General features: G+C 45.9%; 1 protein-coding gene across 1 annotated transcript in view; it reads right to left on the reverse strand.

The window, feature by feature from the left end:
• Positions 1 to 1,014: 1,014 nt before the first annotated feature.
• The window catches only part of LOC118406899 (mitogen-activated protein kinase kinase kinase 10-like), a 39,422-nt gene continuing 25,554 nt past the window's right edge, over positions 1,015 to 14,882 (reverse strand). The window contains exons 5-11 of the mRNA XM_035807334.1: positions 11,760 to 11,906; positions 8,919 to 9,018; positions 8,160 to 8,291; positions 7,255 to 7,440; positions 6,397 to 6,554; positions 4,830 to 6,084; positions 1,015 to 4,610 (exon numbers count right to left, since the gene is read on the reverse strand). Coding sequence (XP_035663227.1) covers positions 4,054 to 4,610; positions 4,830 to 6,084; positions 6,397 to 6,554; positions 7,255 to 7,440; positions 8,160 to 8,291; positions 8,919 to 9,018; positions 11,760 to 11,906 — 2,535 coding nt within the window. The 3' untranslated portion in view covers positions 1,015 to 4,053. The remainder of the gene's footprint in view (positions 4,611 to 4,829; positions 6,085 to 6,396; positions 6,555 to 7,254; positions 7,441 to 8,159; positions 8,292 to 8,918; positions 9,019 to 11,759; positions 11,907 to 14,882) is intronic.

The following is a 14,882-nucleotide window of genomic DNA, read 5'->3' on the forward strand; positions in this document are numbered from 1 at the left end:
GCGGACGCCGCGACTATTTACCGGGGCGCCAGTGGAATCAGCGAGATGGCTCCAGCCAACTAACGACCGAGCTTCCCTCAGGCTTCTTAGCAAACTGAAATTTACGACGTTCTTTTGTGGCGCCTGAAAATGTTTTGCAAACACGCCCTTACACACAGGCTACACGAGGACCTTGCAATATTAATTGCCTTGATTGTCGGGACTCCCGCTCAAGCTACATGGAAACGTTCATTGCAGGGGCGGTGATCGGTTTCTAGTCTCGTCTCAATCGAAACCACGATATTATATCTAAAGTAGGCCAGAAAATCTAAAGAAATAGCCACTATGTACATACAATAATTCGGAGGCAATGGCGTTCGGCGAAGTCGGAGTAATACCCTCGAAGGCGCATCTTGACCAAAGAGACCCCACTCCACTTAACCGTGATCTTCTGACACTTGTCCATCTCTGGTCGTGTGTACGGCCACGACACGACCTCCGTCCGATCCCTGAGGTTTCCACTGCTTGGACGAAGAGTGGGACGGCGATAAAACTTTTTGGTTCTTTCTCACTTTGCGCCAGTGCGCATCAGTCGTCACAGGTTATAATCATATCAATGTGTCTATTAGATCTTATCAAGTAGAATAAATACCAAGTTCAAAACGAAGCTTGGAAGTGGCAAAAACTAATTCGGGTGGTTCAGCCTACAGAAATAGTTCGGCCTTTCATTTTTCATTTGCGTGTACAATAGAAGAACCACAGTCAGGTAACCCGAGGACGTCAGGTGAAGACGTGCGACCCGTGGTACAAAAATAGAACACACTTCAAACAGGCTCGTTAGTCCCGCCCTAATATCGGTGGGAATTCGTCTGTCTGGGTCCACCATCCTTCCCACCTGGATAATGGTCCAGCAGATTACTCTTCAAGCAGTGGTTCGGCTCCGGCTGTTTTTTATCGGACTTTCTATTTTGTACCATTTTCTTTATGTCAAACGTGACCTTAAGAACGAAACTAGTGACAACCTTAAGAACAAAACACATTCTATGTACTTTTTATTATTTTCCCTCTTGCACATCGCTTTAATACAGAAAGGAGCAACCAATTATGATACATTGTCCATATAAACCGCTAACGTTATATCATGTAACGTGCACCATCAGTACGCATGGTATGGAGGCTGTACATGTACAAATCATACAAAAGAAAACAAATGTAATACTATTACACAGCTTTGCAACTGGATATGCCATTATTGCTGCCCAGTGGAGGAAGCTAAGTACCTTAGATAATATGATAATGAAATACTTCCTGTTGCTGCATGCGCAATCGTGGTGTGTACGAGCGCGTTAACGTGGGGCACATGGGACGACGGATAGAACTAGAAAGCAGCAAGAATGGGAGATGCCGGAAAAAGCGCCTGCTAGGGAAGGAATGTGGAAGGAGAGGGTTGTTGGGGGAAGAAAGGAACTAACCAGTTTCACCGCACTGCACTGGCGTGCTCTATGGCAAACGTTACTGTGCTTGTGATAGACGCCAGTGCGCTAATTTAGAGCAGTTAGACTTACTGTCCTACCGGAATCAGTTATGTTTGATGACGCAGGGGACAGTGGAAAGATGACGGTGATATCTCACCAAGTCTAAGGCAAAAGAAGAATCAAGAGAGTTTGTTCTGTCCCCTAACTCTCACTGCACAGGGCTTTACATGACATGCTCAGGCGTCAGCATCAGCATCGTTGTTGTGAACCGCACAGAGAATGGATCAAAAGAACAGTGAACTGTCCTTCTTCTTTGGCAAGAATTCAGCAATGAAGACATTTCTGAAGCAATCCAAAACGATGTTAAAATGACAAGCTGTGAATGTGCCTCACAATAGAAACGCCACCTAACGACCTTTACATGTATTACAACAGAAATCAACACAATATAACTTGCTGCTAGACTATTGCATTTGAAGGGTTATATGTACCTGACGCAAGCTATGCGAGATAATATTTTAATAATATACAATTATGAACTCTGAGATTAAGGTTTACATCTCTACAATACCCTCGTGACAAAACCGTTTTCCATCATATGACAACGTACAGGAGATATCAAATGTTACCATGGCCACCCAGTGACCTTGTTTAACCTCTTGGACCAATATATCTTCATGCACAATAATCCAATATACAGAAATGGGTAGGATGGACACGTTTGTGCACCCAGGAATATTGCAGAATCATTATAAATCTCATGACACAGGGGAGGGTCAGTGGTCTAGGTGTGGGAAAGGCACAACCATTGCAAAGGCACAACCAGAAAGGCCTCTTAGATACGATACAGAAATACAGTACTGTACATTCTGAACTGCCATTCCTCAATGTTTTCAAGATTTCACACAGTGTAATTACTTAGGCACATAGAGGTGATGTTGGAACAGGGCACAGGTGGAAGCAGAGGGAAGGTGCACTTAGCCACTCCACCCTGCCTTAAGTCATCGCCAAGGACTACCCAAACCACTTTGCCTCCCCTTAAGAACATGACTGACAAGTCGGCAGCACCTGCCTGACCTGTCCAGCAGCTGCCTACTAAAGCAACGCTGCTAGTTAGCATTAACTATGCACTACCAGGCCTTGCAGCACCTTACATAACCACCAAACACATAAATACCAATGACCACTGGATATATCAGTACATTATGAAAATATAAACTGGCAGATGGAATAAAAATAAATGTTTTTGGATACCAATGAGCTAGGAGTTACAAGTGATGTGTACACATATATATCTACTCTTTTTGTCAAACACTCGGACAAAATGTTTCAGTACGAAGTTTACAAATGTACGAAATCACTACACATTATAAGACAATACCCTAGACCTGACTACGATCTACAATCCCAGCTATTCACAGATACTGCTCAATATTGGAAACTTACTCTAAGCCCCAGTCATGATATGTTACCAGCAGGGCTGGGGATATCAAAATATATGTCTGATTTACAAACATCTCCCAATTTTTCTCTCAATAAATCTCTACTTCTATCATAAATGAAAATACATCGGTTCCATCATATACATTTGCTGTTCTCCATCTTGAATCCCGTATCAGACATGACCTGAGTAATGGCTGGATTCCTACTCACATTTCTCAAACCTCACAGTTCCGAACTTGTGCATCCTTAGTTCAGCCCATTCAGACCGATTTCGTTGGTTCACAGACAGAACGAAGCAATGGGACAACAGGAAAACATTATGATGAAAGAGAAGTGAGATGTTGGATTACACTCACATCACATCATAGCTACATTCTCCCTCTTTTCACGTTGTCCTCACTCCTTCTGTTCAAGTCAGAATGTTTGAGAAACAACAAAATACATGAGTGGCCTTCACCGTGCATGGCTGATAGTTAAGGATGGGTCATGTCAGGGATAGGGTTGTCCCCTAACCTGTCCATGAGGTGTCCAGATGGTAAATGTTACAAATTTCAAACTGGAAATGGGACTGCCCATCCCCAAGACAACTTTCCATCCAATTTCAGGAAGAATTGTTTTGTGTCCATGATTATAAAATGCTGCGTATCAGTCTGACACAGAAAGTACATCTGCAGCTAATAAAAGGAATATCTCACCTTATGACACATTCTTTTCTTTCCTCTAAAATGACTTTCTTCTTTCATAGTAATATAATAAAAATATACAGCTAACCTATTGGCTGTTCCCTGTCTCGGTGGACAGGCAAAGTTCGGTTTCAAAAGCTAACCTCTTCAACCCGCCAACAACAACAGAAACTGAACATTGACAAGCACATACCGGGAACAACAGTTGTGTAACTTCAGTCATGTCACATGTTTACTGGAGAGCGGCAGTTAACTCCATGTTAGGAACACAGGGCTGGTTTCTAACAGCCTGTGTTCCAACGGCAGCCCTGAAGAGAACTAGAGACGGATTGTTCTTCTCAATCAAAACTTGCCATGATTGGGGTTCCCAGAATATCGGATCCATTGTGTACACGTTTTTGGTCACTAGAGCTGTCCCAAATGGCTTCTTACTGCTCTGGTCAAAAGAGCTATGTCCAAACACATAACCCTGGTCACAAGAACTCCTGTTCCAGTTCATATACTGTGGGTCTCCTCTTGTCCTTCTTGGGGCTGTGTCTGACCAGTGGCTGGGTGCCGTCCTGACTCTGACCCTCCATGTCCATGTCCAACAGAGTCTTTTCAATCTCCCTCTCGATCTGAGCCCGAGTCATGGGGACCTTGGGTGTGTAGATGACATCGCCAGGGGCGGGACCCACACTGACCGGTGTGCCGGGACTCCCCGTGCTGGTGGCACCGGGAGACGTGATCTTGGTCTTGGCAGTGGGCCTGGGTCTGGGGGTGATGTCGAGTGTCTTTGGCCGCTCCAGCTGCTGCGAGCTGAGATTTCTGCGAGGCGGGGGAGGCTCCGGGAGCCGCCACGGGCTGGAGTCCCGGGGACTGGGCCGCCCCGAGGCGACAGATTCCCGCGCGGGATGTCTAGCAGATGTGTGATTGGTCAGCTTGGCTGCTGTGCCTTCTGTTTGGGGATGTCTGGCTGATGTGTGATTGGTCAGCTTGGCTGCTGTGCCTTCGGTTTGGCATGTTTTGGTGGCCTGGGACTGTGCTGCACCTGGATAGACAAGGATGTGTTACAACACATAAAAACAGGATGTACTCTTTGACCAGTGTTTCTTCTACAAGATTTAGCACCCTGAGTGACTATAATTACTGGACTACAATGTCATCAAAATTTGGTTGGCATGATAAGCATGCAACAGTGCAAAAATATAGAAAATATAGAACGTTTATGTACAAAATACAGAAAGCTTCTGTGGAAAAACATACTAACCTTTGGCTTGGCCAGGTAGGGCCCCTCCCTCCTCATCTTCAGGACTGGATGTCTGGGTGTACACACTTGTCCGCTTGGGGGGCACAGGTGGTACCACTGGTGTCTGGGGGGTGGTGGGGCTGACCCAGGGGTCAGGGGTCCCGGACTCTCCGTCCGGTGTTCTGCGACTGTTGTACCTTTGGCTGGAACGTCTATTGCCATTCTCGTACTCCTCAGATGGAGTTCTCCGCTGCCCGTACTCTTTCCTTCTTGAGCTGGCCACATTCCACTTGTCAGCTTCATGGTCACCCGAGCCGGACGGTGTCCGCCTGTGCCCGGCTCCACTCGGTCGGCTGGTGTCGTACTCTCCCGAGGGTGGTCTCCGATAACCAGTCTGTGCATAGCGGCTGACATGTACCCTCTTAGCAGCATCATACCCATACTCTCCTGACGGTGGCCGGCGAGACGGTGGCTTCTGTGCATAGCTACTGCCGTTACCGCCCCAGCGAATGGAGTCAAAGTCCCCTGAGGGTGGCCGGGAGGGCGGTCTCCTCTGCGGGGAGAACTGGTTCTGAGCTGCGGGGTTGGAATCGGTCCAGCGGTTAGCACCTACCCACTTGCCCTCGTAGTCCCCTGAGGTGGGCCTGGAGCCCGGTCTGGAAGGCGGCTTCTTGGTCGCGCCTGACCCTTGTCCAGCATAGGGCCAGTTGCTCCCTGGGGATACTGCATCGCTTGCTCGGTGCTCGTACTTCTGTCCGTACTCCTTCCAGTTCTTGACGTCATAGTCGTCCAAGGACTGTGATCGTCTATGTGCTCTGGGGGACCGGTCCAGTTCGGTCCACTTGTTGGTGACAATGTGTGCATCGTTGAACATGGGGTTCTGTTTGGTCGGCGAGTCAAACACCGGAATCTTTTCGTTTGGCAGCAGCGATCGGGTGGATTGGTTCTCCGTTTCGGAGGAGGTGGACAGTGCTATGAGCCGTACTGAGGTAGAGTCAGGGGAGAGGGCAGAGGGAATTATTGCATCTGGGTCGGGCTTGTTGGACAGTCTGGGGGGGCTGGAACCAAAGTTGATGATGGAAGCCCTGTGGGGGGTGGAGGAGCGGCTTTTCCGTCCGCGGCTCCCCTTGTGGTCCATGTCTGTGGGCGTGGCCCGGTCAGGGGAGTCCAGGCTAGCCAGGTATGATGGGGAGTTTGTCATCCTGATGTCGAAACCCACGGCAACGCTAGCCAGGATAGCTGCACACTCATACAGGGCCTGGTCACTCTTCTTCCGCTGTACAAACAAACAAACACAAGCACACACATAAACATCTCTTCAACAGATATTTTCAAATCATCCAATCCTGTAATTTACCAACTCAGATGAACTTCCATGCTAATATTCAAATAATTACAGCAAAATTCTGGATACAAGAGACCAAAACCGATACACAGCAGTACTACAGTAAAGAAGATAGCTTCAAAGTCCTTCAATATAGTAGCCTAGGCTATATTCAAATATTTAACAATCACAAGAAGGATACTGCATATCTTTTATCTAATATGTCTTGTACACTTTGACAGCAATAGATGGGGTCTGCAGTACCTGAAAGAATCGCTTGAGGCTATTGGTGGGCGTGATACTGGGGGAGCGGGACTTCTCTGTGTCCTCTTCACTGTTCTGTCGGTACGGCAGGTCAATGTAACCTGACCTCCGCTTGATCTCACCACCCAGCTCCTCCGGCCACTCATCATCATCATAGTCTGGAGGGAACACACAACGGGTGAGCTTAAAGGCAACCTAAGCAATATTAGAGATTTAAAGTGGAAATATTTGGATAAGGCAATCTGTATATCTGTATGATATTTACATCTACTGCACTATATTCTCACATTATTTCAAACTCTGAGCGCTTAAAAACGACGCAGAAATAAGCCGCGCGAGGATTCCTTAAACATTGGACCCCCCCCCCCCCCCAAATCAGGCCTTGATCCAGCACACTGACTTTTACGGCGTTCTCGCAGCAGAGCAGCATAAATCTTTGCTCATTGAACGTTGGTATGGAATGGAATATAGTCGCTTCATCCTATTATGATGAAAAGTGAAAAAAAAAATTGACTTTGAAAATTAAAGTCCTACTAGCCCCGAGTCAGGCGCTAGTATCGCTTAGGCTGCTTTTAATTTTCCTTTGCCAGGTGTTTTACCAAACAGCAGACGTATGTTGATTACAGACTAAAGCAGATGGGAGATTGTTTAAGTGCAACTATACTTAACACTGTATAGTGTTGACAGTTTCACCAATGATGCATATGGAAAAGGAAGCTATCAGCAAAGACTGCTTCCTTTGTGCAATTGTTCTACTCACAGATTTCTCTGTCAATGCAAACATTTTATCACATGAAAAGCTGGCAATGCCAACATGCTAATGCAGAAAGATGCAGTATCTTTTTGAGAGAAACTCACCTGTCTCTTGCACACTCTTAATATTGGGAGCTGGTGGGTAGGACTTCAAGGTCAGGTTCTTCCCTAGTGTAGGCGCACTTGTGGACCACAGCTTGTTTCCTTCAGACATCGACCGCAATCTCTTCTCCTTCTCCTTCTGGTGGACCGAGCTAGGGCCCCAGGTCTTCCCTTTCCCTGGTTTGTTCACTGTGGAGAAACACACATATGTTATTGTTAGTAAGACATACTTATCTGGGATAAGAGCAGCCCTATGCTTAAAGCTAAGAAGAGGATGGGCAGACTCTATCCTCACATACAGCATCTACAAATCTTATTTGGATGATATCAAAATACAATCATATTCAAGGATATCATTACATTAACCTACACATACCCATTACACCCTTCTCCTGTTATTGAACGTCAAACCATACAAAAATCATTCTTCAGACTTCTTCATATCTGGCACAAACGTGTACATGTGTATGTGTGTGTCTGGCAACTGATAATTCTATCATTGCTGTTGAATATGGTATGAAAATGCTTTATTTTGGTTTCTTGTCATCTTCAACTTTGCAAGAAGCACACCAGAATTGTTTTGAAAATGAAAATCAACACCAAACACTGATCACTTCAATTTTGGAAAGACACAAGCCATTTGGAAATACAAGCAAAATTGATGTTCTACCTTTAAGGTATCAGTGCATAGCTCTTGATGTACTGAGTAAGTGATATAAAAATCATTACTCTATAATGTTCACATCTTAAGATATCATTGATGAAAAATGCAAGGAGACCGCGGCCTTTTTCAAGCCTCCTGATATCTTTTTGGGTCGCCCTGCGGAGAAAAATCGTAATGCCGGCGGGGTGAACTTACTCAGCCCGCCGGTCTAAACTCCCAACCAAAATTTTATTGTTGCACGTACAGACTATCGCCCTGAGACGAGGGAAGCTGCCCGGGCTGACGGTGGCGGCGCGCGGACCGTTGGGCCGGTAGTGCTTCTCCTTCCCATCAACGGGCGCTGCTGATCTCAGGACCGTGATCTTGTGCTCAAAATCTGCAACACAGAAGGAACAGATCAATAACTGCTCACACTAAGTACTTATGCAGGTCATTATTCTCCTAATCTGACAAATTACATATAATAAACCTCTCTGGCACCATTGAGCTAGTCTCTACCAGACACCCGCCTGGCTGAATAGGGGGCCAAGTTAGGAATAAAAACCTAGTTAATTGGCCTAGATTGTTGGTTGGCCTGTTCTCCTCTGGCGTGTTTTCTGTCCTATTTGGCCGATTTTTACTTTTTTATTCAGTGACCTGTGAAGCCTGGTAGAGGCTACCATTGAGCCCCAAAATCTGATCTCTGAAGAGGACAATGGCATCCCCCAATTAGACTTAGATGACAGACCTATTACACTTATTATCTAACCCTCATTTTTATCCAACTTTTGCTCTTTTCCACCAGACTGTGCACTGTTACAGCAGATTTCTGAAATGGATCCAGAGTTTGGAAAGGAGTCTATTGAATTTATGGATATCATAGTGAGCGCACAAATAAATTAGACTGCAGATACAGTTGGGTGGTTATTTCCTCCACACAGTGAAAGGTATATATATGTCTTATTTATTTATCTATTTAAATGAAAATTAAAATGTCTTATATCACAGCTGAGATGTATGCTACCTGAGGGCATGCTGATCCGAGCCTGTTTACTCTTCAACTTCAACTTGCTCTTCTTGAACTTCCCTTTCCGTTTCCTCACTGGTGGCTTCTCCTCTGCCATCTGTGGAAATGATAGAAATTAAAAAAACAAAAACATTATAGGAGTATCAACATATGTACAATAATGCTGGAAATCATAAAAGAAACATTACAAGTACATTGAACAATGACCATAAAGCAGACAGACTCAGACTACCTAGTATTGGGCAACATTTTGATGAGAGGCATATCTAACTCCACAAGTTAATTTAAACACTTAGTAGAGGGAAAGTAATCCACAAAAATGTTTTCCTACCTCTTCATTCTTCAAACTATCAGATACTTAATCTAATAATAGAACTGAAGAAACAATTTCTCTGAAAGGCAATTTAGAAATTGTTCTCTGGGTTTCTAACTTCTATATCTTAGAAGGCAATAAGTAACAATAATCTAAGTCCAGTGTTCTCGCCAGGAATTTTTCACAGCGTCGGGCAGGGGTCCGGGGAAGCTCTTGCATTTTAGGCTATTGAGAAGGCTTATTTTATCATTTTTTTAGGGCCATATCTACGATAATCGCAGCAGTCACTTAACTTCTCTTCAGCAGTTTGACGTAACAATATTTCGGGTCAAAGCTTCACAGACAACTAAAAACTCATTAACAACAAACTTTACTCAGCTCAACAGTACTTAAAAATATTGTCCTGGTTGCCATCCGAAGTTGAAGCGCTTGTTTATAGCGCTAGTATCGCTGTTAGCCGCCGTGCCGTGCCGACTGTTGTTGACGGTCTCCCTGCGTCGCCGCCTCGCCGTTAGAGTTTAGACGATATTCCCACGGACATGTTTCAAGAAAATACCCGGTAAAAACCGCTGTTCCGCGTCAGATTCCATTCTTTAAAACATGTGAGACTCAGTGTTACAGTCTAATAAATATTTCGTAGAAGCACCGCTGTGGAAAAGAAGGTCCAAGGAATGTAATATTACGTTGAAGTTCGCTGTAAACTTGCACACGGCACATGACTGAAACTGTAAACAACAGCCGCGTTTGATTGATAGCCGGCGGCCCTTTGATCAAATCGGAAAGATGCCGACACTGCCCTGGCGGTTTGTGGGCGGGGCCACACGAGGCTTGTCGGCGAAACTAACGCCCGGGTTTTACATACAAACTTACGATGGTTTGTATCTTACGAATGCCGATACAAAGAGCTTCAAATTTAGAACAGGAATTTTGGGAAAGTGACCACTCTTGCTCCAGAATTGATTTTATTTCCCGCGCTGAAATAAAAATTACGCAACTATCAGTAACAGCCTATGTTGGTCAACCCAGCTCCCCAAATAAGGGCATTCCCCGGGAACTGGCTCTTCCGGGGAGGGATCCCACCCCACTGATCACTCGCAGCACACGCGCTACTCATTTTATATTTTTTTTTGGCACGAACGCAGGGCGGCACACGCAAAATTTAGAACAGGAAATTTTGGAACGCGACCCGTTCTTGCTCTAGAAATGTGTCAGAAATAATTGATTCTATTTTCCGTACTGAAAAAGAAAGACGCAACTGCCGCGAGTAACAGCCTCTGTTTATCAACGCCGCTCCCTTATGCACATCGGCTGTTCCGGGGAGAGATTCCACCCCGCTAATCACGTGCGGGCAAGGCCCTCTGGCGTCTGTGTTTACATTTCCGCGCGCGGGAACGCAAGGGGTGGGAGGGGCTGCCGGCTACGAGACAGCGGTACGGCGGGCCGGTGCTGTAAAACACCTCCCTTCGAGTTGATAACTTCCTGAAACAGCGAAGGCGCGTGCTTGGCGCGTGCCTATGTATTTTTACTACGATATTTTTCTTTCATTCCCCATTTTTTTGCCGCTACGCTGGATGAAAAAGCAGCGTAGCGGTCTTTTTACAGCGTCATTTTTCCAGCCCACAGCGTATCGGCCCGCTATGCTGAAAAGGCCTGGCGAGAACACTGAAGTCTGTAAGACTCAAATATATGAATGTAATTGTAATCACTGTGTAGACAACAGACACAATGCTGTACTGCACCTGCTGTAAGATCATGATGTTGAGCTCCCTCTCTAACACATCTATCTCACCTGCTGTAAGATCATGGTGTTGAGCTCCCTCTCTAACACATCTATCTCACCTGCTGTAAGATCATGATGTTAAGCTCCCTCTCTAACACATCTATCTCACCTGCTGTAAGATCATGATGTTGAGTCCCTCTCTAACACATCTATCTCACCTGCTGTAAGATCATGAGGTTGAGAAACACATCTATCTCACCTGCTGTAAGATCATGATGTTGAGCTCCCTCTCTAACACATCTATCTCACCTGCTGTAAGATCATGATGTTGAGCTCCCTCTCTAACACATCTATCTCACCTGCTGTAAGATCATGATGTTGAGCTCCCTCTCTAACACTCTCTCCCTCTCTAATCTATCTCACCTGCTGTAAGATCATGATGTGGAGCTACTCCTCTAACACATCTATCTCACCTGCTGTAAGATCATGATGTTGAGCTCCCTCTCTAACACATCTATCTCACCTGCTGTAAGATCATGATGTTGAGCTCCTCCTCTAACACATCTATCTCACCTGCTGTAAGATCATGATGTTGAGCTCCCTCTCTAACACATCTATCTCACCTGCTGTAAGATCATGATGTTGAGCTCCCTCTCTAACACATCTATCTCACCTGCTGTAAGATCATGATGTTGAGCTCCCTCTCTAACACATCTATCTCACCTGCTGTAAGATCATGATGTTGAGAAACACATCTATCTCACCTGCTGTAAGATCATGATGTTGAGAAACACATCTATCTCACCTGCTGTAAGATCATGATGTTGAGCTCCCTCTCTAACACATCTATCTCCCGCTCTGCCAGTTCCTTCTCCCTCTTCTTCAGCTCCTCCTCCTGGATCTGCTGTTGCAGTAACGCATGCGTCAGTTCCTCCTCACGGGACCGCAGCTCCTGAAGTCACAGATGGTCACATTAGCAAGGAAAGAAACTGTGTTTCCTACTTTCAAAAATTGGAATTCATTATAGCTCATCAACAAAATCAGATTTGGAACATTTTGAAGTGGGGTACAATACACATTGCCCTATCGAGTTAATTTTTGTTATTCTTCTGTACAATGATAGGGGTCCTCATGACATTTTGTGATCACAGTCTTTTGTTCTTGGATTACAGTTTTGCAGTTACTCATGTGTGTCTTTATTTTTGTATGTTTAAAATGATTTTCTTTCTGTAAGACTGTTTTTCATCAACAATAAAAAGATTACTGTAAGTCTACTTATTTCCGGGGTGTCTTTAGATTCGCGGAATTCGCGGAGACCTTCGTACCGCGAATCTACTTCTCCGCGGATGTGTTTGGTGTAAATGCGCCCCCCTCCCCAAATGCATAATTTTCACGGCCGACCTCGAGATACTAGTACTAGTAAGATCAAAGCAAGGAGTGATGCAAAAACAACACACATTCGATCATGTAAACGATATCAAAAGTTTATTCAAAGTATACATATGTACAAAGTATGATTTTTGTCTCAAGAAACTTATCTTTGTTCGTTGTTCTCTCCATAGGAAGAAGAATCACGCCACAAAACTGTGACTACAAGCGTTGAGCACCGCCGTGCGAACTTGCGATTTACATTGTTGTTACACACTTCAAAATCATACATGTGATCGTCTTAATAAAGAACTTGTTTTATCGAAAATATTGTCGTAATTACTAGTGAGGTAGAACTGTGGTGTGGTACAAACAATTCTGCTAAACTGAAATTTCTACAAGAAAACAAAATGGCGGCGATCTGTTTACAATTTACAAAACGTAATGAGGACAAGTCTCGAAGAATTTTCAGGTTTTACTAACAGTTAAAAACAAGATTACCGTTCACAAAAATCGTAAATTACGTACTGTACAATGTCAATATATTAACAACTTCTAATAAAAGCTACTAGCACTAGAATTAACGGAAAGAAAACTAAACAGTAAACTTGCATTTCTAACGTTACAAGAAAACAAAATGGCGGCGATCTGTTTACACTTTGACAAAACGCAACGAGTACAAGTTGCGAAGAATCTTCAGGTTTCAATTTCCTCACAAGCAGTTCAAAACAAGATAAAATCGTAGCTTACAATATTAATACACTACCAAATTCTACTGAAAGCGGCTGGTACTAGAATTAGCGGAGAGAAAATGACTCTAAACTTGCATTTTTACAAGAAATCAAAATGGCGGCGACTTGTTTACAATTTGAGAAAACGTAATGGTAACGTTTACCGGCGTGCCTTCTCCGCCACAGCTCGGATGCCGGTCCGCTCCCAACCTCTCTCGATGGCCGCTGAGTTGTCCTTCACTCTGTCGAAAGCGCCGAGCAGCCAGTTGGCGTGGAGGGGCTTCAGTGTAGTCAGCTTCAAGTCCACCTTCACTTCCGACAGGTCTCGCCCCTCCTTTCTCTCCTTGGCAAAGCAGTCACCGTAGAACGACACGAAACTCTGGGTCAGGTCCCGTTTCAGCATGTCGTTGATCCCACCGTCCGCATCGAGGGGCTGCAGCTGTCCCGTGCAGCTCGCTGGGACGAAGACGGGGATGATGTTGGCCTCCTTCAGTTTCTCCAGCAGGGCAGGGTTGCGGTGGGCCTTGAACACATCGAAAATGGCCAACCCGGGATGATCAGGGGCGAGTCCGAGCTGGCTGCGCTGGTCTTCCATGTACGGGATGAGGACTCGATCCGCGTACCTCAGCATGCTGGGGCCGTTTGACCAGTGGGACTCAGTGTGGAAGATGTCCCACTCTTCTGGAAACTTGAACTTGGGGTGGCAGGCGTCGGTCTTGCCTTGATACAAGGCTTGCGGCGGCAAGAGTTGTCCCGACAAGGATGTGGTCAGCAACAGGGTGATTTGGCGTTTGTCTTCGAGACCGGTGATAGGCACTTGCTTCGTTCCCTCTTCTTCCAGCGTCCAGTCGCTGACCGGCACAATGTTCACGCCTGTCTGATCCCAGTTGCAGACCATCTCGTCTGGGATGTTGTTGTCTCGGATGGCCGCTTCAATCCGCTGGTAAAACTGCTCTCGAATCAGTTCAAAGTCCTCGGGGACCTTTCTGGCAGCTTTGGTCCCCTTGCGTTTGACGAACTTCATCCTTCGCAGAAAGGAATTCGCCCACTGTTTGGTGATGATGATGTTCCCCCCGTACTCGTCAAGTTTGCTTCTGTCCTTGTCAATCACCAGTCCTCTGGCTGCTCCCATGACCATGAGGCGGTTCACCACGCCCCCAGCATGTCTCAGGTTTCGTAGGTACTGTTGGAGCTCACCGTCCAAGTCCCCGAGCTTGAGCGGGCGGCCGTTCCGTTGACGTGGAAGGTTGTCGACGCTGTTGGTTCCACGGCGTTTCACTTCCCTGTTGAAGCTGTCCTTTATGTAGCGAACCGTACTCTCGTTGAGTTGGCGGCTGACTTCAGCTGACATACGGTCTGCCGTCTTCTGAGGCCCGATGGAGATGCACAGCTTTGCGATTTTCGCCCGCTGTTCTGGGGTGTAGGTACCGTAGTTCCCGCGCTTTCTCTTCCGGCTTCCCGCCTCTGCCATCTCGGCAATCACCTTCGCCACCTCTCTGTTCGCCGCTGCCGTTGCACGTGGGTTCTCGGTGTCCTCGGGGTTCGGCAGGCCGGGCGCAGTAGGACGCTGCAGGGACGGGTTCACTTTCTTCAGCCAGTTCAGCATGGTGACGCACGGAATGAATTCACTAGGAATGAAGTTGCCCAAAGCAGCCCGCTTCTTATAGTGTATCGTCTAGTTGTCTTTAAAAGAACACACCGACAGTAGAACAAAAGTACGTTTTTATTTTTGATTGCTCCATTATCAAACGCGCGTACGCTCGCAAGGGGGGAAATGATAAAAAGGGGACCGACCCGTTGTCTGTCAAAGCGCTTCAACACGTCTCTAA

The sequence above is a fragment of the Branchiostoma floridae genome, chromosome 1, assembly GCF_000003815.2.
Source record: "Branchiostoma floridae strain S238N-H82 chromosome 1, Bfl_VNyyK, whole genome shotgun sequence".
Taxonomy (NCBI): domain Eukaryota; kingdom Metazoa; phylum Chordata; class Leptocardii; order Amphioxiformes; family Branchiostomatidae; genus Branchiostoma; species Branchiostoma floridae.